Source organism: Bactrocera neohumeralis, chromosome 5, assembly GCF_024586455.1.
Source record: "Bactrocera neohumeralis isolate Rockhampton chromosome 5, APGP_CSIRO_Bneo_wtdbg2-racon-allhic-juicebox.fasta_v2, whole genome shotgun sequence".
Classification (NCBI taxonomy): domain Eukaryota; kingdom Metazoa; phylum Arthropoda; class Insecta; order Diptera; family Tephritidae; genus Bactrocera; species Bactrocera neohumeralis.
In genome coordinates this window covers 28,820,930-28,845,138 of record NC_065922.1, presented here as the reverse complement: position 1 = coordinate 28,845,138, position 24,209 = coordinate 28,820,930, and the positions used below count along the sequence as shown (strand labels likewise).

Sequence of the window (24,209 nt, the reverse complement as noted above, 5' to 3'; positions counted from 1 at the left end):
TACAGGCATGTGCTTAACTTCTTCTATAAATTTATTATATTATACATTATATGTGTGCGTATGTATTTGCACCTTCTGTGCAGTCACAATGAAAATTTGCATTTTCGCTTCGCACCACGTTCGCTATGTGACCGCGGCCTTGTCGTTTTCAGAGTGTCGTAATAAATTAAACTCATATAAAAAACCAACAACAACAACAGCAATTACATTGCAAATGAGCATTTAAATAGTTGCAGCTGCAACAGCTATCGATTGCACAAGCATGCCGCAACACGAGCAAAGCCACATACCGCCGTATGTATGTATGTGTGCACAGCAATGAGCATGACTTGACTAAATGCGGCCGAAATTCCTATCACAACGCCCAGCAGTGTGTCAGGAGTGGCGAAAAACAAAGCGAAAAATTGCAAGCCAACTAATTTGCACCGAAAAACAAGAAAATAATGGGCAGAAGAATAAAAAATTGCACACATACATACATACACACACATGCATATGCAGTGCAGCGCTGTTAACCAACGGCGCATCATAAAAATAATAACAACAACAATAACAAAAAATGTTGCATTGCAATAAACAACTACCTTGAGATTTATTTTTAATTCACCGTCCATATACATACAAACGCACATACATGTGCACGAGTGCAAGCGCAAATAATGCAAAAACAAATCTCAGACAGCACTTGCTTGCCTGCTTGCCTGCTTGGTCCGCTAGGTACCTGGCACTGCCGCAGCGCCGGCGAAAATGACGAAAAGCGGGTGCAAGCGCTTGTTAAGAATAATGTTTATAAGACAAAAACAAGCAGAAATTATTTTGTTTTTACTGACAACAAAAAAAAAAGTAAAACACAATTTGCAACCACAAAACACGAGTACAAATTACAACAAACAAGCTGGCAAACAATGCTGAAAATTTGTTAAAGCTTCGAGTGATTAGTTGTTGTTAGTGTTTTATTTTATTTAATGATTTTAGTGTGGCTTACTGTATTTTACTTCCACTTTAACAAAAAAAAATATAACAACGAAAAATGTGGTATAATAATTGCTCTCTCCTGTTTGGTTTTCAAGAGTTTTCGACAAAAATTTCTTTTATGGGCTTTCTACAGTTTTTTATTAGTTTTGGTAACGAAAACTCCTATTTTTTATAAGTGTTTCGATAACAAATTTACTATAATTTAATTGGATGCGGATCCTTGACATTTTGCCTCATAAATAAAAATGTATTCCATTGAAAGTTCTGTGATTTGGTTCTTGAGCGCAAAGTCTTACCAAAATTCAATTGCCGGTCAAACAAAAAAAAAAACAAAAATAGGCATACGAATACATAAAAATCACTTTAAAATATAAATACATCCTACATTCAACCGTAATATGCCATATCCAGCCACTTTACCAATTGCAGCGCGGAATTTTCCATTAATCGAGCAGTGAGACTACCAATTGCCGCCTATTTAGCTGCCATTCGATTTAATATTTGTTATACATAGAAAAGGTAAATATTAACACAATAATTGTGCACATTTTGCTCATCATTCGCCACCGCTCGCTTTATCATTCATGCCTCGCTACTTTCGATAACTGGTTGTGGAATTACACTTCAGCATCGCATATGAATTTCACAATATTCACACATTTTTATCATTTCACGAGCCTCTCCCTTTAAATGCACGCGAACTCCTTTAATTTCACTTCACTTATTTGATCTTTTTTCTTCTTTTACTTTGCAGCTATCAAAATGTCATAGCCAGTCAATAGCCACTCCTTCGAACGCAAAGTACGCAATTAAAAAAAAGAACGAAACGAAGAAAAGCACTCATGCAAAAGTGCAAAAAAATCATTGAACACCGCTTGACCGTAAAAATCGACGCGAACTCTCCAAGCGCGTTGAATGCGAAATTATTGCAGACAAAGGAAATGAAAATGCTTTTGTAGTGGTAAGTAAATAAAAATAATACAAATATATTTATATGTGCACATGTAAATATTTGCATGAGGACAAAGTGTCTAGAGTGAGCAGTCATTTAGTAAATAAGTGAATGATTTCCAATCAAGCACCTACTAATTCAAGGGCCATTTGATAAGTACAAGTGCAAAGAGGCGTAAAAAGCATCTAACTCGAGCATGTATACATGTGTGTGTATAACTTGTTGTTTCATTATTATTTATAGCGTATTATGTAAGCGCATCATTAATCTGTAAAGCAAGCATAGTGTGCAGATATTGATTTCTTGACGCTGTAGACTTAACAAATATTGAGTACCTTCAAGTACTTTATATACTTCTAATTGTTTACATAGCGCTAATAGTTGATTAAAAGCTAAAGTCTCGCGATATTTGTCGGTGAAGATCATTTGCTGTTGGCATGACACTTGGATTTACCTTGACCCTACTCAAGCGGCTGTTCATAGTGATTCTCTGCTAGTTTGAAGTGCAAATCGAAAAGCTTCAGTGTTTAACAAATATTTACTTATTTGCATAAATTTTATTATATACATATGCTATGTACATGCAAGTACTATGCACTTGTGTGTGTACCACGTACTTATGTGTATGTACATGCTTGCAAAATTACAAAAGTATGCAAATAGTTTGTTGATAAAACTGCGGCAGACTCGTTGAAACTGGTTAATAAGCTGAACTTCATTCTCGCCTTCATTCGCTTAATTATTAATTAATGGATTTCTTATACTTATGTGGACAACCACTGAAGTGCCACTTCAATTTCAAACATAAGCGAGTACTATGGTGATCTGTTCCTGCTGAAGATACGTTTAACTTCGGCCGTAACGAAGTTATAATACCTTTCAAAATTGCATTTCTAATAGCCTAAGGCTTACAAAAAGATCTTTAACTTGATTTTAATCAGTTAGTTTGTGAGGTAGCTATATGTTATAGTAGTCAGATCTGAACAATATGTTCGCCTTAGGTAATAATATATGCGAAATTTCCTATAGCGGCCAGAAATCGGCGATTCTGACAACTTCTAGGGAAGAAAAATTCCTGTACAATCGATATCTCGAAAACTAAGGAACGAGGTTCGAAAATATATAAACAGACGGAGACGACTAAACCGACTCAGCTTGAAACGCGGCTATATGGTATCTACTTTTTAGGGTCTCCCACGTTTCTTTTTGAGTATTATAAGCTTCGCGGCAAACTTAGTCTACCCTGTGCAAGGTATAAAAATGTTGTTATTGTTGTAATAACAAAAAATACTATAAAATATAATTTAGAGTTCATAAAGTGTCAACCTTCGGTGCGGTTTTGCTGCGGTTGCGTAGGTGTTACTGTTGTGAGAACTAAGTCAAGTGTTATAAATATGTTTAGACACATGTTGCTAAGCTTAGAAAGGAATATTTAGTTGTTTTAAAATAAAATAAAAATATATATAGAAATAAAGCAAAATATAATAATACGTAAACAAATGTAATGTTGCCAGCAACAAATGTTTACAAACATTGTTGACAAATGTAAAATGTTGCTACACTGCACACAGCAATGCCGGTGTTTGCTGCAAATGTCCATGCTACAAGCAATATTTATTATAAATAAAAGTAATGTTGTCAGCAACAAATATTTATAAACATTGTTGACAAAAGTTAAATACTGCTATACTGCACACAGCAATGCAGTTGATTGCTGCAAATGTCTACGTATTTATGGTTTTCTGCTATTTTTCCACATTGTGTTTTACTTTTATTTTACTTTGTTTCTGCTTTTAGCTGTTTTTGTATATTTGCTTGCGCCAGCTGAACTGTGGCTCAAATTGTCGTCTGCCGCCTGTTGCTCGGTCTGTCTGTCATGTCTGTTGACCGCAAAAGTTAAACAAAATTCACACAAAGAAAAGTCAACCGCAAGTATATAAATAGCGACTACAAAAATAGCAACAACAACAACCAGATACAACAAAAAGTGTGATTTGACTTTGCGTGTGCGCACATACATACATACATATATATATGTCCCCCGTAAGGCATTTATTACACTTTGAGACCGGCTTAGAGGCGCAGCCATATGTAGTTGTTTGGGGTACTCAGCATCCCAGCAACATTGCCTGCGGCCGACAATCGCATATTGCAAGCAAACCGACCACCAACACCGGCCACCCAGCTGCGTATCTAAGCGACAAGCCTTGCTTGGCCGGCTGGTTGGTTGGCTGACTGCCAGTCAGGTTGGTTGGCGCGGCCGAAACCCACTTTTGGTTACAGCACGAGATTTGCACACACAGTTTGCATGTTTATTTTTAGCTGTTGGAGCAAGTCGTGCTTCTTGTTGTAAGTTTTGGTTTTTTCTTTAGTTTTTTTTTATTATTTTATATTTTATTATGTCGTGGCCTCTGTTGCCGCATTGTGGCTGTGTGGCGTAGCACGGCTCTTAGCTGCCTGGTTGCATGTTTGGACTTGGTGTATAATTACAATTTGCTGGCTGCCGAAAATTTGTTGCATGCTTGCTAAAAGTTTTCTGGTTTATTTTCTGGTCGCCATTTATTGGCCATACACGAAGTGAGCCAAAATGCGAACGAATCGGTAATGGTTTACATAAATATGTCGTAGATATATTGGATTATTGGATAATTTATGCTTTCGCGATATTTCGATGTCGGTTTAAAAGTGTTTCAAATCCGGTATAGATTTCTGAGTGTGCACATAACTTGGTTGAAGTTTGCTGCAATTAGGTGCGAGACTTTGGGGTGTGTGGCGTGCAACGTTCAAGCTTAAACTTGCTTCGAAGCAGAAATTCCACTTTGATATTAAGAATTTTTTGAAAACTCAAATTATTTTCGGTAGAAGATACATTATAATAAATCTAGATAGCATAGATTTTACTACTTGAGGTGTGTGACTTCGCTAAAACGTGGCGTGATATGAAGAATTTGTGTTTTTTTGTACCTCGCACTGCGTAGAGTGCCGTACTATATCTGATATCCCAAAGATTCGTCTGATCTTCAATTTTTTTTAAATCTTTGAGCTGATATTGAATACCAAATTTTGAAGTATTGATTATTTTTCAATATTTTTTTGTTATTTTTTTCTTCTTCTTTCAAATATATTTCGCAAAGAAACAAAAACGTTGCCTACACTTGGGCGTGGTGTCAATTAAATAAAATTTTGAAACTGTATGACTAATAATCAAATTTGAAAATATATTGGATTGAGATGCCAAACACATTTTAGCCATCAAGTAGCGTAGAATCCGTCTATTTTAACCATCAATCTCGAAAATTAAACTCGTAAAGCTTATATAATTTTTGAACATTTTTAAAGACTCTGCTTAAATTAAGTTCGGCGAAGAATTACATTTTCTGAATACTGAAAATTTACATTTTATTTTTTGCTTTATATATTTAACTTTGCGCCTAATTTTAGGCAACTATTTTATTTAACTTTAGCGTTATAGTAAAGCCGTTGCCTACATTTGTGGGCGAAATGGAATGGTAGTTAGGATTAGAATTTGAAAATTACAGGAGCGTGTTAAGTTATAGTAGATTATTTACTAAATTTCAATTTGTCGCAAGAAATTATTACATTGAATAATGGCATATAAATTTATTGTTAGAAAAGGCAACAGAAAATAAAAAATTCATCGGTGCACAAATGTTCATATTACTTATATAATGCTACTAAAATATGTAAACATTTTTTTAGGAGAAACAAGAAAAGTCATCCAGCTTACTTCAAAGCCTCATAGTAATTTTCCATTTAAAAGAAGCGGTTCGCACTTCGGTTATTTTCCATAATTACAGATTTTCTTTTTTCATATCAATTTCTACTTCTATCTATCTATTCCGTTAAAAAAAAAATATGACGACAAATATTGTGAATGCATGTACATATGTGTGTTCCATTATATATTATATACCATTTGTGCGCTACTAGAATTGAATGGCTATATATTTTTCAATTTTTAATTGAAGTTGAGTCCCCGAACCGCGTCACTGGCAAGCAAGCGGTTAAAATAAATAATATAATAAAAAAGAAATTAAGCAAGAAAACGATTTGGCTTAGACTGGACTGGTTTGGTTTATACCGCCAAGTACTTGACGCTACTGGCCGCGCACCGATCAGACCAACACACACGCAGAAACGCAAGCAGTATATACAATGTAGGAGACACCAAGTCAGAAGTGAAGAAGAAAAAGTGTCAAATGGGTGCGTCTCAGGCGAACAAAGGCGAAGAATCTCTAATGAATGCACATATGATAACGCTGTGTTATATGTTAGCAAGTATGTGTGAGGCATTGCATGTTGGTTACATGCGCATGCGCAGTGAATACATTTTCTACACCACTTGCGGACTGCTTATCCTGCTCTATACTCGCTGCAGAGCGCAGTTCTTGCGCTGACCACAATTCCGTTCAATTTATGAGCCAGCCTATACCATTTTTTACGAGTACAATTTCTGTATATATTGTATATATGTACATATATTTGTAGGTGTGCAGGAAAGTGCTTATTTTTACTGCTGGCAAGTAAGTATTGCCCACTGATCTGTGTTTGCTATGGATTCGACACTTGCGAATCGCCTTGCTCTTTTTACGCATAGTCTTGCTTTCTGCTTGCCTTGCCTTGCTTTGGCATTTCTTCTTTGTATGTAAGCCACTGGCGTTGTCATTTAAATTAATCTTGAGTCATTTATTTATGTATTTCTGCCATTGGCGTATATATTTGTTTGCATTAAGGTGCCTTTGAGTCAGGCGATGGCTTTTTGCAATTTATTCTTTTTATTGTTTTTTGTTTAAGAAATTTTGCTTTTATTTCATTGCGTTCTGTGCAGATCTTGCTTTAAAGCGTCACGTGCTTGTTGTGTGCGGTTTGAGTAAGGTTTGCGCTTGTTGCTGTTGCTATTGTGTGCTTTTTACACTTGAGAAAGTAGAAATATTGCTTATCGCCAGCAGCGCTCATGCGACTTAAATAAAAGAATTATGCATTCGCACTCGCTCAGTTATTGATTTATGTATGAATTTATATACACATGCATGTACATATATGTAGGCGCGTACTCGGTCCATTTGCTTGCTACTCTTTCGATCGCCCAAGGCGCTTTTTCGTGCGATTCGTTTATGCTCTGTCTTAAATTTTTTTTTCAAACATGTAAGTCGGCTTATGAAAGCATGTTTATTTGTATAGATTCTTTGATTTGTGTGTAAAAAAAGTTGTCGCTTTCTGCTTTGTTGGTCATTTTGGTAAACATTTTATACTGACTCAGCTTATTTAAGCATTGAATTAACCCAGAATGCAAAATCAATTATTTCAATAGGTATTGTTCTTTATTGATTACCGTTACAATTTCGACTTTAAAAAGATAAGCGCTCGAATTGAGGTTAAGCTCAAGTTTTTATTTACTTTATTAAATTTTTATAGTCCAAAGAGCAATGAAAGGTTATTGACATGAGCATGTAAAATCATCTGTTCTTATATCAACCAAATCCTAAAAAATTTTGATTATTGCTAGAATATATATTTTATGTTGCGAAATGGTTTTTTTCATTGTATGTACTTATATCCTATAAATTGGCAGTAAAGTCCATAAAAGAAGTTGATTTGGATTGGTCGATCTATATGGCAGCTATATGTTTTAGTAGTCTGATGAGATCAATATTTTCGAAAATAGTGTTAAAATTTTGGAAAATAATTCCTGTAAAATTTTGTGAAGTTATCTTGTCAAATAAAAAAGTTTTCCATACAAGAACTTAGTTTCTATCGATCAATTTATATGGCAGCTGTGTGCTATAGTGGCTCGATATCTGCGATTCCAACAAATAAACAGCTGCTTTGAGAGAAAAGTGCATATGCAAAATGTCAGATCAATAACTCAAAAACTGAGGCACTAGTTCGCATTTATACAGGCGCACTAGTTCAGTCTTAATAAACACAGTCTCGCTTAGCAAATAAACATAGTTGAAAGTGCTAGAAGTCTTATTTTTTATCTCTTACTACTAAGAAAACTTCGTTCAACTTGTGTTGCAACCCCATCTCAACCTCTCTTTACAATTATCATATGTGTTTTGCAATTAAAGTTGGTGCTCATAAATTATGACAAGTGCTGCCATGTAAATCAGCGTTGTCAATTAAACATTGTTACAAGGTTTTCATGTGCAATAGTGTCTAGTGAAACAGAAGCACAAGAAGCACATATGTGTATATGCCTCAATAAACAGTGCAATATTCAAGAATTGTAAACTGACTTCCTCATGCGATGTAATGAAAGTTAATATGACAAGTGGCTGCAGTGTTTATGCAAACAAGTGTTTGTGTGCATTGTGCCCTGTAGGAAAAGGAATATGTACTCGTATAGACTTTCACTATTGCATTTGTGAAAAAGGTCCAAAAACTAATATTTTATAACTAGTACAGAACTGGTACAAAACGGACCATATAAAATTCCAATTGGCACCATAATGAGAAACAACAAACTGGGTAAAAAAAGCTAACTAGTTAAATAACTAATATTTTATAACTAGTAATTAATGATAGTAAATAAACTAGTAGAAAAGCACCAGATTTAAACCAGTTATGGAACGAGTTTATATTAAGCTATTTTGAATTTGAATGCATCAATATACTAGTCTGTTGTTTTTTCTTACTTTTTCACACAGAAGCGTGTGATTTTGGTTCATAATTCACCTTAACTTGTTTCTTTATATCTCTCTCTTGAACTAGTTACATTTCAGACCGAAATCGAGCTAAAAAAACAATGGTTTACATATCTGGAAAAGATAATATTGGTGTCTAGTTGTGCTCGCTGTTCATATTAGCCAGTTTCAGGATAGTTTACCCATTCTTTTCACTACTGGCTGCTTCAACGAGTTAATACCTAAATTTAAGTTTAAAATGTATGTTCAATGAGCTCGGGTTTCTGAATACAAATTGCGCTAAAACAAATGATCACACAAGAAACGTGCTTATATATAAGCATATATCACCGTTTCAAGTTTTTACAGAGTTCATTTCCACGAAATATTGCTGAAATTCCAACGCAGCGCAAGCCGCTTGCACTTATGCTTTTCTATCGGCAATCGATGACTCGTGTTTTTGAGTGTGTAAAAATCAGTTATGCGCAATTGAGATATTATTATTTCTAGACAAATGAAGTGTAATTAATACATTGCAATAGCAGTGAGTGCATAATTACAAAGTAATCTTGCTTTTCACTATAAATAAATGTTGTTTCTAGACAAATGCAGCTGTCTGTTTGTAGACTACTGATGTTAACCGCTGATAGTTAGCGAAAATTAAAGTGTCGTAATAGCTTCATGTTACATAAGTTACATAATACGAAAAAATCGCATAGGAATATGAATATATAAATTAATTTTATACTCAAAAAAGGCCTGAGCTACGTGCTGTTAACAAACTTTGAACGCCTTCACGCAACCGAAGCCTCGCTAATTACGATAAATATGTAGACTTTATAGACAAGTGTCTTAAATTGCGAAAACATTTATGCACACAATGGCACGCAAAGGAAAATCAGTTAATCGCGTGTGCCGGACATATTTGCGGCGTAATTTGGCATTTTATTATTTTTATACTTGGCGATCGTGTCACAAATCGATCAAATGTCACCATAGAAATAAGAAAAAAATTATTAAAAAATTAAAAAAGAAATTATGAAAACAAAAAAAAAAAATATTTATAAAAAAATGCATTAAAAAATACGTGTCTACACAGCTGTCACAATACTACCAACACACTTATAATCATAAGTACTTATATTGTATGCATGCATATTGTTCTTGTTCGTGGCTTTGTGTCACACACACACACGCTTGCCATGATTATGCCACAAAAATTCAATTGGCTTCAATTGAAATGCGTTATTCACAAATTAATCAGACATTGAAATAATTAAAACAAGAAAAAAAATTATTAAAAAGAGGCAAGCAAAAGAGGAAGCTGCTTAAGAGTACAAAAGCGCCGCAATGTCAAGTGAAAAGTCGAAAATTGCTGAATTAAAAATGTATAAAAATAACTGCCGAATTATTTTTTACCGCCATATGTGTATATGTGTGCATAAATATTTTTGTGCATATGTAATTACATGCAGTAAAATTGCTTCAAGCATATGCTTTCATTATTTTTTGACGTGCCACGTGTCAGCCACACAAAGTGTTGTATGGCGTGCCGGACATAAACATTAAAATCCTATTTTTTGTTATGTTTTTGTTGTATTTTGTACATATTTTTTTACTTTTCAATCAATAAATATTTTAATAGACTTTTGTTAATGGAGCTTTTGGCTTTCTTTTGTATGTATGAGTATGAAGGCATTATTATTTTTTGTACATTTTTTGAAGGTGTTCATTGTTTTTATTAATTTATTTATATTTTTAAATTATTTTTTTTTTGTTTTTTGATTGCTAAGTTTGAAAATTTTTTTTTAAATTATATTTTTCGGCTAATAGTTTTATTATTAATTTTTTTTGCATTTTTCAGTTATAATTATATTAGAAAATTTGTATTTTTTATTAATTGCTGTCAAATCGGAGATTTTTTGTTAATTTTAAATATAAAAAAAAATATTTCTTTTGTTTTTTTTTTTTAATTTTTTAGTTATAATTATAATAGAAAATTTGATTTTTTTTATTAATTGCTATCAAATCGGCGATTTTGTATTAGTTTTAAATATTCTTTTTACTGTTCTGAGGATTAATTTAGGCGACACAAATATTTAGCGTTAAATTTAAGAGGAAACAAAATAACACATTCTACCTTTTGATGTTTTGAAAATGATTTTCGAATGTAATAAAGTTGTGTTTTAAAGCTGAGACATAATCGAATTCGAAAATGGCTGATATTTGGTAAATATTGGAAATTGTTTTCCAAAATATTGAATATTTTTTTAATATTTGGATTAAAGTTAACTACAAAATGGCGAAATGAAAGAATTTGAATATAGTTTTTAAAGATTCAGAAATTAATAATTAAAATTTAATTATTTAGGATTTCAGCTTTATTTGCTATTTTCAAAAAGTCGTGGAAAAATTTGCGATAAAATATTAAAAAATTACATATAATTTATATAATTCAAAATTATAAATAAATAATTTATTAATTCAAATAAATAAATTTTTACACTTTTGAAATATACAAATTTTTACATTTTTACAAAATTATATATGTGTGTAGCCTACAAATTGCCTTAATTTATGTGGGAATTCTGTTCAAGTCAAACTTGTGAGAATCACTTTTGCTCATTGATATATCTACATATAACGCTTCCATTAATGTACAAAGTGTGAACAAAACAAAAAAAATATAATAATAATAGCAAGCTATTCAAGATAACGTACATCATACAAAGTATATATCTGTGTGTATAAATAAATGACAACGACAAGGAAGTGCTGCATTCACTTGTTTTGTATTTATAAAATTTTAATTTGATTTATTTGGTTACTTTTCTACACCATTGCCCGTTCGCAATAAACTATTAATGTATGCGCATACATATGTACTTATTAAGCAGCCTGCTCAGTCACTAAGTTTGTGACTAGACGCTTTTTGAACATATCAATTTATTGGAGAATTCTCTCAAGCAAAATGCACATAAACAAACAGAAGTAAATAATATGCTTTTGTTTGAAAAGTAATTGAAAATCGCGACAAATGCACATAATTGCGCATTCCATTAACGGCCATTTGGTCTATAAATAGCCAGTCATGTTCGATAACTGCACTCGACGCTGATTTGTTTTCATTATTTCGAATTTTTAGCAACTCACTAAATGTTGTTGTTCTGCTTTTGCACTTCAACTCTCAATTTTATTCGATTTTTGTATAAAAATAGTAATGCAACATTTGTGCGCATTACATATGTATGTAGGTACGCATACTAGTTGTAGCATAAATAAGTTGCTAAACACTCACCTTCACTGGTTCGTCGTTTTCGAAACCTCCGTTGCTGAAACCTGTCATTTTGTCAGCTCAAAATAAATCACAAGCCTTGAATAACTTCTCCTTATTATATAGTCTCTTTCTCTTTCCGCTCACTGGTTCTGTTGCGTTCTCTCTTTATTATTGTTATTATCAATTGCTAGTTCGGTTTTATTTATGTATAAATTAAAGCTGCAAAGGGAAGATGGGAAGATAATATTTAATTTATTTGTGGGAATATTGGGTTGAATGTTTTTTTTGACGAAAAATATTTTATTAACATTAAATAATAATAAATAGCAAAAATATTATAAATTTAAAATAAATTGTTGTAATTTCAAGTCTACAAAAAAAATTAAATAATAATGTTTGATATGCGAAATAATAAAATTATTGTTAATTTGATTTACTTATAAATATATTTTTTATGCAGATATATTTTGCTTGTTAAATGCAACGAATTTTTAAAATTTCAAATAAAAAAAAAATTTTATCATAGATCAAAAAAACAAAAAAAATTTTCTTCAGCCTTTTCTAATCAATTTTATCAATTTTAAATAAATTATATTTTTGCTTGACACTATCGGTAGTCATTAAATAAAAAAAAATCTGTAAAAATAGTCTTCAGCCTTTGCTAAGTAAATATTTCATCAGGAACCCCTAAATCTAAAAAAATTCGATACGAGCTTTCCCCAAGCTTTTTTAAGGAAAATACAGAGCAAACTTAGAAAAATTTTTAAATGTCAGTTTTTCTAATAAGGCATCAGTGTTCGATTTGCAAAATTTGGTAAGTGGTGAATTGTACATCCAATGGTGAATCGAACACCCAACTAGCCGAATAGCCTGATAAAATAAAATAACGTGAGTTAGGAGATGTTTTGTCACTTTAAGCAGAATTTTCATACTTTTTTGAATTGAATTGAAATCGATAACTTTGTTGTTGCTTTCACACATAAATTTTCTAACTAGTGCGCAGCGCTCAAATTTAGCGAGAAAAAAAATTGACAAATCGAAGACGGTTGTGAATTAATAAACACAATTATCTAAAAGAGCTCATATATGTAGGAAATTTTGGGGATCGGGAATAGCAAGCAACAGTATCGACTGAATTTTAGGAATTTAAAACAGAAAAAATGTTTTTTTTTATTGAGTGGTGAATCGAATATGCAACTAGCATAATTTAGATCTTCTGATAAAATGAAATGAAGTGAAATAGATGGAACTCTTGTCACTTTAAGGAGTTATACATACTTTATTGTATGGAATTAAACTCGAGAACATTGTTGTTGCTTTATTTAGCGACCAGGAAAGTGACGAATCGAAGACCCATGTAAATTATTCAACAAAATTAACTGAAAAAGCATTGTGACAGAATTCTAGGGATAGAAAATAGGTGTTCAACGAATTTTCTAAACAAAAACAATATTTTTTTTTTATTTTGAAAATCATTTGACAGTAATGACTTTGACTTAACTGTAAGTCAATCAATAGCCAGTGGGAATTAATATTAAAGTAATAGTCCCTTTATTAATACAAAAATAGAGCTTGATTTAATTACTTTCATTATCACAGTTATTTTTATATTTGTGGTTTCCCTAGCAGATCAATTTATTTAGTAGAATAATTGCCCTATAAATTGTAATAATAATATAACTTTATTTTAATCATATTTTATTAAACAATGGGCTGTAAATATTTTTTTGTTATCCATGCTTAATTTTCCTTGTAATTATTTTTTATTTTATTATTATTTTATATTTTTTTGCGCTTATTATTGTTACAGATCCGCTAAAAGTCACAAAACACTAATAATATACTACGTTGAATTAAAAGCCATAATTAAACTCATTTAATTTCAATTCATTAAACACATTAATTGAACTTGGAAATCACAGAATAGATTGATATAAATGTATATAGTGCTTATGCGAGGGAAATATTATTTTATAATACTTTTTTGTTATTTTTGTTTTTTTTTTTTTGTGAAAAACTATGCGTGCATGTAATTGATTGGCTGAGCTTAAGGTCTTTTGTTAATCATTATGATTTTGCAATTAAATTTTACACAATGCAGCTAATTGGCTAGTACTAGGTACTAGACTATACTTATAACAAAAAATAAATGAGCTAAAGTGTAAATGTGATATTTTTAAAGCCACTGGAATTAGTTTTAATGTACAAGGAGGGTATCTATTGTATTGCTGTTTCGAGATGTGGTTGTCATGCTAAATATAGTTACTATAAATTACAATTGCTTTGACTGTTGACAAATTGCAAATTACGAGTAGCTGGGTAGGGCAACTTTTTTTGGTGTGAAAAAAAATAAATAAATAAAAGAAAAATTAATAAAAAATAATAAATAGCCACTAGCCTTATATAACACTTTTTTTAATAAAATATTAAACCAAAAAATGAAATATAAATAAAAATAAAATAAATATAAACAATAAATAACTAAAAACTCAATATAATATTTTTTTTATAAAAATTAAAACTAAAAAAGTGCGAATTATTAATAACTAAAAACGTTATATAATATATAAAATAAAATTATATCATTTTTATTTGTAAAAAATAAAAGCAACAAGAAATAAATAAAAAATAATAATTAAAAGATTGATATAAAATTTAAAAAATCTTAATAAAAAGGGATTTAAAAAAAATATGTATATATAAATAAATAAGCTTAATATAAAATTTTTGACATTAATAAAAAAACATTTTTTTTAATCCTCGAACCTTCTTGTTAGCAATACCACCCACTTCCTAATATCATTACAATAACTGTAACAATATTCAATATTGTGTACCGTAAATGTTTATACTGACCCTATTCATAAATGATATTATCAAATTGTACTGCCAAAAAGTTGAATGAAAAATAATTTCAAAACAAAAACATACTCAAACATTTGAACAATTGCAAGCGCTTGATATGTTTTGTTCGGCTGTCGTTTGTCACTCGCAAATGCACTCGAGCGCAAACTCGATGACTTGTGAATGGCGGGCACTGGCGCATCCTATACATGCACACGCACACAAACACACATGCATGCAAACAAATTGATAGCACAAAAAGTCACACGCTCACATGTACACACACACATATGCACTGACAGGCATCAATCGTCAGCTCAAGCGAGTGCTGAAGTTCAAGTTCATTTATTCAATTTGCGTTTTTTCTCACACACACACACACACAACGCGGCGTTTCAGTTCCTGCATTTTCAACATATTAATAATTATTGATTTATTGTAGTATTACTTTTTATCGAATAACGCAGTTCCGTTGATTGTAGCGTGTAATAATGTTTTCTTTCTGTGCTGTGCTTTTGTTGTTGTTGTTGTTTTGGTTTGTTATTGTCTTTTTACAGCAATTAGTTGCCAACAATTTGTTGGCTTATTGCTATTGTTGTTACATTGTTCTATGCTATGTTTAACTCTCGCTTGAATACACTTTTGTTTATTGTTTGTTGTCGCTTTTGCTTGCTGCGTTTTGTGTGTTTCCTTTTCTTTGCTTAGGCTGCTGCTACTGTAAAATGCGTATTAGCTTTAAACTTTATTGCTGGCGGTAGTAAGTATCTATATACATACATATATGTGTGTAAATATATATATTTATGTTATGTTTATATGTTTTATGCTTCGTGTTCAATTAATAAAATTATTACTTATCTGTCGTCACATCTGCCGCACGGACAATTAATTGTAAAGAAATAAATAATAAAAAATATGAATAAATAACTGGCGGCTTTTTGCTGACATATGTACATAAATATTAAATCTATAAATGTGTAATGTGGCTGTGTAAGCAAGAAAATAAATTTGTGTCTGGTGCTGATAGTAAATCGCGTTAGCGTATCTAATCTGTAATTTTAGTTTTTATTTCATTTTTGTATAATTTTTTTTTTGAGGAAAAATATGCTAAAAGAGATATAAATATAACGGTACATATTTAATATTTTGATTGTCTTTTCTAATTACCAAAAATTCTCAACTTATTTGGCATTTATTTGCGATTATAATGTTTTCTTTTTCTCAGGAAATGAATATTTGATGAAAAATTAGCATAAAAAATCTTTAAAATCATAAGATATATGTATATTTTATAAATAGTATTTGTGCTTGAAATTAAAATTTTTTTATTTTTATTTTTATTTACTTTTAATTTTAAATTTTATAAAACTTATTTTTAATTTTTTTTTATTTTTTTTTTAGTTTTGTATAATAGTTTTGTTTAGCATATTAATTCCTTGAGGAATAACAATTTTTTCATAATATATATATATATATTTTTTATTATTTTTAGGCCAATTATTCGACAAAATATTGATATTTCTTTTTGAAAATATAAAATAAGGCTATTTTTTTTGAAAATAAAATTTTTTTTTTTAAATTATTGTTTTCCAGAAAGAAATAAATTACTATTTTTTTTATTATTTCAATACTTTTAATAAAAAGTTTTCATCAAAATATAAATTTTTGTAACAAATCAAAATCAAATTTTTGGAAAAAATCTACATTTTTATAAAATGCACATATATTTTATTGAACTTATAATTTTTATTTAATAATAATATTTATATAATTTTTTTTTGTACTTTTTATGTCACTTTTTTATAAAGATATTAATTTTTTGTAACAATAGATATAATTATTTTATTATTTCATTAAATATAGTATTCTATTTTTTTATATATTTCATTAATTTACAAAATTTATTGAAACAACATACATGAAAGTTTATTTAAAATATATATTTTGCAAATTAGGGTGTGCAAAAAATATAAAAATTTTAAAAATTATGTTTTTCTTAACAAGCCGCAAAACCATAAACTTGTTTCACAAATATGTTTATTACTATAAATATAAAAAAATAAGCTGAAGTTTGATTAGAAATACGAAAAGACTTTTTCGACTACCCAATATATAACTCATTCATTAAACAAGTCGATGTAGATCCAGCGAAATATGAGTATTTACAGCTATCTCCCCACATAAATTGTTTTCTAGCATAAATCATTTGAAAAAAGATATAAATCCGCAATTTTTGTTTTTGAAAATTTCCAATTTCACTTGCAGTATCGGTAACTTACTCATAACCCAATAAACCTCGCATGAATTAGCAAGCATTTGAACTATTAATTTAGCACCGATCTTAGCTAAAAAACAAGAACAGAAAAGTAAATATTAGATTGCACGATAAATAACTCCAGCGAATCTTATTTCACCATTTCAAGTCATTCGCATCGTCTTTAATCATTCATGTTTATTATTATTGTATTTGCTTAAACGATGGCGTGACAATAAAGTGTCAGAAAATGATCTGTTTATTATGCTAAAAAAAGCGAGAAAAATTGCACGGCAATATAAAAGTGGAGATCGTGGAAAAACATATCAGGAGGGCTGGAATTGAAATCAACAAACAAAAAATTTAAACAAAAATTTAATTTGCTTAATGTTTTATAAAAACTATAAGCGTGGCACTGCTTTATATTTAGATCAGATTATAGTATTTCAAGCTATATACTTTTGTATACTACACTTTTACACCCGACAATGCAATACTTGTGTATTACATAATTTTTGTTAAACTAAGTAATTGAGTTTTGCATAAGCACTAACTGTTAGACACAACTTCGATTGTTATTTAAATCAACTCTTTGAAACATTGTTGACACGTGACTGCATTTACAGTGGTGAGCATAAAAAATGTAGAGATGTGAGGAAAAAAGTGTATAGATATGGGAAAAAAGTGCATAATAGGCAAGCATTATAATGAATATTACAAATTGCCGTCATTTTGTGATTTTTGGTGAAAAAAAAAATAATTGAAATAATTACACTAGCTTGTTTTTAAAAATATTAGAAATTATTACACTGCCTTACAACAAAAAATATATTAAATAATCATAAGAAACATCGCCAAAGCAGACCATAGAGCAGAATATAAGGAACTGCTATTTTTGTCTCAAATTTTTGGAGTCTTTATAATTCCATGTAAAGCAAAACTAAATTTGTCAAAATTTTTTCACATTGGTAATAGAAAAGTTTTACGCTTTTCACAAAAATATATGTAGTGTAGTAATTTAAAAAATCCTAAAAATAGCTAATTCCTATTAATGTAATTTTTTTTTTATTTTTTTAGCAAATAATTTTTCATATTAAAAATCTAATTTTCCCCACTTTATCGCAAAAATGCGTTACTTTTCAAAATCATATTAAACTATAGAAAACTTTAAATTTTATCGAACAATTCAATGAAAAGTGAAACAAAAATAATTTTGAAAATATTTCATTATTTTATTAATTGTACCAATATTTCCAACCCCCACTGTAGCTGCGCTTGTGCACGTAAATCATCATATGTGCTTTCATTTGCATTCTCATATATTAATAATAATGAAGTGCAGTAAAAAATTGCATTACAAAAGGCTGTGCTGCAATTAGTCTACCCACGAGTGCTGTCAATCGGCTATTGTCAGTTCTACCGGCACTCGCCGCACAGATTAGTCAGCGGAGTAACAAAGCAAAATGCAAATGTTGGCAGCTTGTGATGCAAATTGTTCAAACGGGTGTTTGAAAAGTTTTTGGTTTACATTTTTTTGTTGTATTATACTTTTATTTTCCTGCGTTTACATTGATTTCCTCGAGCTTACTTCATCAGGAATAAAAAAATAATCGATTACTATTACTGATATCGATTTTCATTGCCCAATAATTGCAATTTGATTGCTAACTTTTTTCCAATCACATATTTATTGTAAAATATTGGAAATAACTTTTTTTAGCGACACGATTTCGTTGCGAAACGTCACGTGTTTTCTCTTTACACATAAATTTCGCAAGTGCTTTCGCAATTTTTGCATCACGTTCCTAGTATTTGCCAGCATTCATTAGAAGTGTACGGGCAAATACCTGTGGTTATGCGTTCCAACGCCGGTAAACCACACACTCTTGTAATTACCGCTACATCTAATCGAAGTCACATGTGATATTGTATTATGGCAAGCGTCGGGAGAGGAAAACATCAACTAAGTAGATGCATGCTATTAGATAGAGCAGGCAATTATTGCTCGTATGTGTTATGGAGAATAAATATTTTGGTGTTGCTATTGTTTATTAAAGTTATTTTAAATTAATCAGCCAGATAGCAAGGAAAAAAATTAAATATTCAGTAAATTATTGTTAGATAAAATTATATATTCAAGGGCACGTGTGTAAGTGTGTGCGAATTTGTGAGTTGAAATTGCTAATTTTAATTATAAGACAACTTTATGGTGTCTAAGATAACAGTGACGAATATGAGTTGCTTATAAAGAATTAAGAATTGACGAAATTAAGCAAATCTTATTGTCACAGATTGCCGCGCTGATAGAGTAATTAATTTTTCGGCAATTTTGTTTGACAGTGCGCCGTCATATAAAATTTTGTTTGCGAAAATATTTTTATTGCGATATTTTTGTAGACTAAAAGTAAGGGAGTTGGAAAAATTGATTGTGATGAAATAAGAGTTTGCTGAGCAGTATGATTGAATATGCTATGGATGCTCGTGGCTTTCTGGAATTTTTTTTTTTTTTTTTGCGGAAATATTTCTAAAATATTTATAAATATGATATTTTATTCATTTTTAGTCTTCAGATTAATAAATTTTTGTTAACAGTCTAAAAAATCACTATTTGTGGTCTTTAAAGACCCATTTAAAAGCAAAACTTAACACTAAGCACACATTAGAGCGCTATGTACGGCGAATAATAAAAAAATATTCTTCTAAATACTCAATTATTACATTAATTTCACTTCACAAGAATTAAAAATCAGTTAAGCATACATTTTTTTTACTTATTAATTTTATAAATTTTTTGTGATAACAAAGCTACAATAACATATCGGCACCGGATCACCCTAACAACCTTGCTTTGAAGTATTAAATTCTTTAGTTTTCACGTAATTTCATGATGCGTTTACATATTCGCTGTAATTTTCGCCATTGTTAATATAAACTTGCATTTCGCATGTGCTTGGCGTTGGTGGTGCCGGCGGCGGTGGCGTATACGTAATGCAATTAATTGTGTGTGAATAAAAACGCGTTGGGAATATTTATGACAGTAATTATAATTATATGCAAGCATATGCATTTTCATATTGACAATCATGGGTGAGAATGTATTTACAAACTACATAAAGTATGTATTCAAGAAAAATACAAGTATGCATTCAAAGAACTTGGTTCATTGAAAGGTGAGACGGGTTTTGGAAAGATAATATTTAGAAATCATTGAAGAAGGTAAAATGAGGTGAAATATTTTAGAATATTTGAAATATCTTAAAAAATATATTTTCTGATGGCTTGGCCACCACTCTAACGAATTTATGGAGTATAAAGTTTCTCAAATACATCACTCTTTAGTTGCCTTATATGATGGTACAAACTCTCGAGTGCTAAATTTTCAAATAGAACAAAAATAAATGCGATAATTATAATTATATACATATATTTTATAAATATCAGATCTTTATTTGCAAGCGAATATATTTAGAACTTAAAAAATTCAGACACATGTTTGCTTTTTAGTATATAAAGCATCCTCACTGTTGACCTGCTGGCTTTCTCTGTTGTCAGAATACATTTTTAAATGATTTTATTTCATTCAACTGTTCGTCACTTTAAAACACCTTGTCTATTACTTTTAATTACTGTAGGCACTTAGCTTGACATTTAGTAAATAATGGATAAAAAAATGATAACTGTAGAAAAATAAATATATACAAGTAGATATATGAGTTATAGTATAGCACGTGTGCATCCCAAGGAGTTAATATAAGCTAAGAGCGCTCTCGAAAAAAATATTAAAAAATAAACGAAAAATAATAATATTTGCATGCATTTAATTGTTTCTACAAATATACATATATACACACATTTAGTGATATTTTATGATGCAATTAAAGTTAAATTTTTTGTTAATATTGCAGTTCTCATAAAGCTGCTTTGAAAAAGGTTTATGGTGTTATAAATAGTGGAAAACAGTGAATTAACAGTGCAATGTAATGTAATGTTGTTGTAATATGAGTTTTAGTTTGTTTATTTTTCATTCTGATTACTTTAAGTAAATCATATTTATTTACTCTTCCGGCATAAGCTGGTGTTTTTTCTCGAATATTCGAAAGCAAAAATTATTTATATTCATAAGCAGTTATTATTATGGTCATAATCTTAGAAGAGATAAAGATAAGTACGTCTGAAGAACTGCGCAACTGCTTGAAATTTAGATTTCTAATATTATGTTGAAAGAGAACAGACCACTTAAGTGAATTGACATGTTGGTGAGGAAACACTCAAATGAATGTTAGCTATAAATGGTGTTCGCAGAAAAAAAGGATTTTTAATGAATATGCATTTTTATAAAAAAAAACTTATTTCTTTTTTTTATTTAAATTTTTTATGTTTATTTATATAAAAAATCAGAAAAAAAGATTTTTAATGATTAAGAATTAAAAAAAAAATTCGGTAATTTTTAAAATTTTTTTATATAAAATTATTTATTTTTATAAAACTTTATAACCTATAAAAATATTTTTTTTTTTAACTTTTTAAACTTAAACTTTATTAAAAATATATCTCTTAACTTTTTTTTATTAAAATAAATTTATTTTCTTTAATTTTTTTGTGAAAGAAATCGTATCGTTTATTTTGTTTTTAATGAAAACATACATATTTATATAAAAAAAAAATTAAAAAAAGATTTGTTATATACATTTATATTAAAAATCTAATTACTTTGTATAAAACTTGTTAACTTATAAATTTTTTTTTTAACTTGTTAAACATTATAATCCTTATTAAAAAATATGTTTTTTTAAATTTTTCAATAAAATTAATTTTTTTCTTTAATTTTTTGTGAGATAATTTGAATTTTTTACTTGAAATAAATTTAAGTTAATTGGTATAATGCATTTTTGACTAGAAATTGTTAAAAAATTGTATGCATTTTTCATAAAGAAAAATTTTATATTTTCATATTCTTGCTTGTTTCATTTTTATAATAATTTTCTAATAATAATAATTTGTTTAGAGACATATATTTAATTTTTATATAATTACTTGCATTACTTAGTTAGCTAAAATTCTTAAATCAATACAAATATTAAAAAAAAAATTCAAACCTTATACTGTCTCAGAAAAATTCAGCATTATTAATAATTTATGACCATTCGCTTCTTACAAAAGTATACTCCAACAAACCAGCCAACTAACTATATCACCACAGAAAATCCACAGTATCTCCCAATAGCTAAATTCCAACAACAGCAATTATTAAACCTAAATTGACTCTAATCATTAGTCTGTGGTGAAACTCCACAGCTCTAGGTTTTTTCCATAACAGGTGCACACACACTCAATTACAACTATCTCAACACACAGACAATACATATGGAATACAAAAAAATATTACTACGTAGGCACTCTGCTTAATCTTTGCAATATTTATAAACAATTGGCGCTTGCAGATGTACAAAAAGGTTCATAAGCATTTATATGAATGAGCTGATATAAGTATGTATATGTTAATGAGTGAATATATATATTATATATGTAAACATATGTGTGTGTGTTCATGTCCACCATATCTGCTTGTAATTGCCCCTTTTCATTTTGATAAGCTACCACTTGATAACCCACCGTTAACCGTTAACGCCAGCATGCACGTAATCGCTCATCTATCCGTCAAATCTAATCGAGCAAAGTGCGCGAAATCCAAACGAAAACATACACACCAGCACTTGAATCCGGCCGCGATTTATTGAGATTCAGTCGTGATTCGTATAAATCTAGCTGACAACGGCACTATTTTCTAAATTTATTTTATTATTTTATTGCAGAATATGGTCAGCCAGACAGTAATAAATATTAATGCAACAGGAAGATAATTTACTAGTTACAGACAATTCTTGTTTGAGTGCAACATGAAATTGCAGAATAATTTACTACAATTGATATTCAGTTTTGGCTTTTACTATTTTATAACCGATTTTATTACTTCGAAATTTCCGTCTGATAATCAACTTGAACAATGAGTTTCATTTTTTTTTGTTGCTTTTTTTTACTTTGTAGTTTGCCCTGTGCACTCGTGTGAACTTGACTGATTAATTGTTATTACACCTGTTACACCTGAGTGTGGTTATATGTTTTTGAATTTTGAGCTGTAAAACGTAATTTCATGACTAAAATGCATTAAGGCGCTATTGCATGTACTATGATTTAATAGGTTTTACAAAAAAAAAAAAAAAAATACATCGAAATTTGGCATAAAATTTTATATACATAAATAGACATATTTTTAGAGCTATATTTGGTATAAATTAATTTTGATCTAGTAAAATGTCTTAATATTGATTTTTCTAGAGCTGAATGAAGTTATAATGTCCTCAAGGCGTTCAAGGCATATTCAATTGCATATTTTATATATTTCGGCATTTAATTATAAATTCTGCATGTTAAGTGAATTAGTTTTTGATTTTTTTTTTAATTATTTTGGGAGTAAACTTTGTAAATCAAGTTCGAATTTATAAATTGAAAAAAAAAAGTATTTTTTCCTTTAAAATTGAATAAAAATCTTTTTTTTCTTCTTCGTGGTTATAGTCTTATTAGTATTCTAAAAACATAAATTTATTTCAAAGCAAAATATAAAAGGAACAACTTTTAACCTCAAAGCACTAGCCTATCTCTCATAAAATTAATATAAAATCATACTCTCTAAAAGTTACTCACACTCTCGCTTCTACTACAAACAAGTACACATTAATTCATTCAAACCTCTCAACCTCTCACTTAATATAACAGCAATTATCCGCATCCCGAAATGCTTCCCATTCATAACACCCATAAAAATATATGAATCACTTCCTAAAGTACACCTCAATACAGCTCTAAAACATATAGTTGGGTGCCTGGCACCGCATAGCTAGACTTAATTAAAACAGTAATTTAAAATCATTCAGTTAAAGTCGCTACGATTAGTCAAGGAATGCTCAGCAACCAGCTGAATAACATTCCTTGCAATAACCGAATTGTATTAAATGTGTGAAATGCCACCTAACCAATGTAGTTTAATACACTAAGTACACGAAGTGAGTATTTAGTAGTGTGTAATTAAGTAATAACCCATAAATATGTATTGGGTTAAACTGAGAGTTGACTGGGAGCTACTAGTATTACAGCAAAGGTATTATTTAATCATATTATTCGCAGTCTTACGGCAGATAGATCGGTTACGATTTATATCCGGCCTATATGAGCAGCTGTGTGCTTTGTGAAATATAACTCAAT

At 29.8% G+C, this 24,209-nt stretch overlaps 1 protein-coding gene and 1 long non-coding RNA gene across 5 annotated transcripts in view; one reads left to right on the top strand and one right to left on the bottom strand.

Annotated features, from left to right (window-relative positions):
• The window catches only part of LOC126759750 (UNC93-like protein), a 91,073-nt gene that overhangs the window by 14,256 nt on the left and 52,608 nt on the right, over window positions 1-24,209 (bottom strand). For all 4 annotated transcript variants that reach the window (XM_050474849.1, XM_050474848.1, XM_050474847.1 and 1 more), the window contains one exon: window positions 11,873-12,070. In XM_050474849.1, the coding sequence (XP_050330806.1) occupies window positions 11,873-11,920 (48 nt within the window). In that variant the 5' untranslated portion in view covers window positions 11,921-12,070. The remainder of the gene's footprint in view (window positions 1-11,872; window positions 12,071-24,209) is intronic.
• Window positions 1,190-24,209, top strand: part of LOC126759797 (uncharacterized) — a 57,118-nt gene continuing 34,098 nt past the window's right edge. Inside the window, exons 1-2 of the long non-coding RNA XR_007667079.1 lie at window positions 1,190-1,494; window positions 1,730-1,936. This is a non-coding gene — a long non-coding RNA (uncharacterized LOC126759797). The remainder of the gene's footprint in view (window positions 1,495-1,729; window positions 1,937-24,209) is intronic.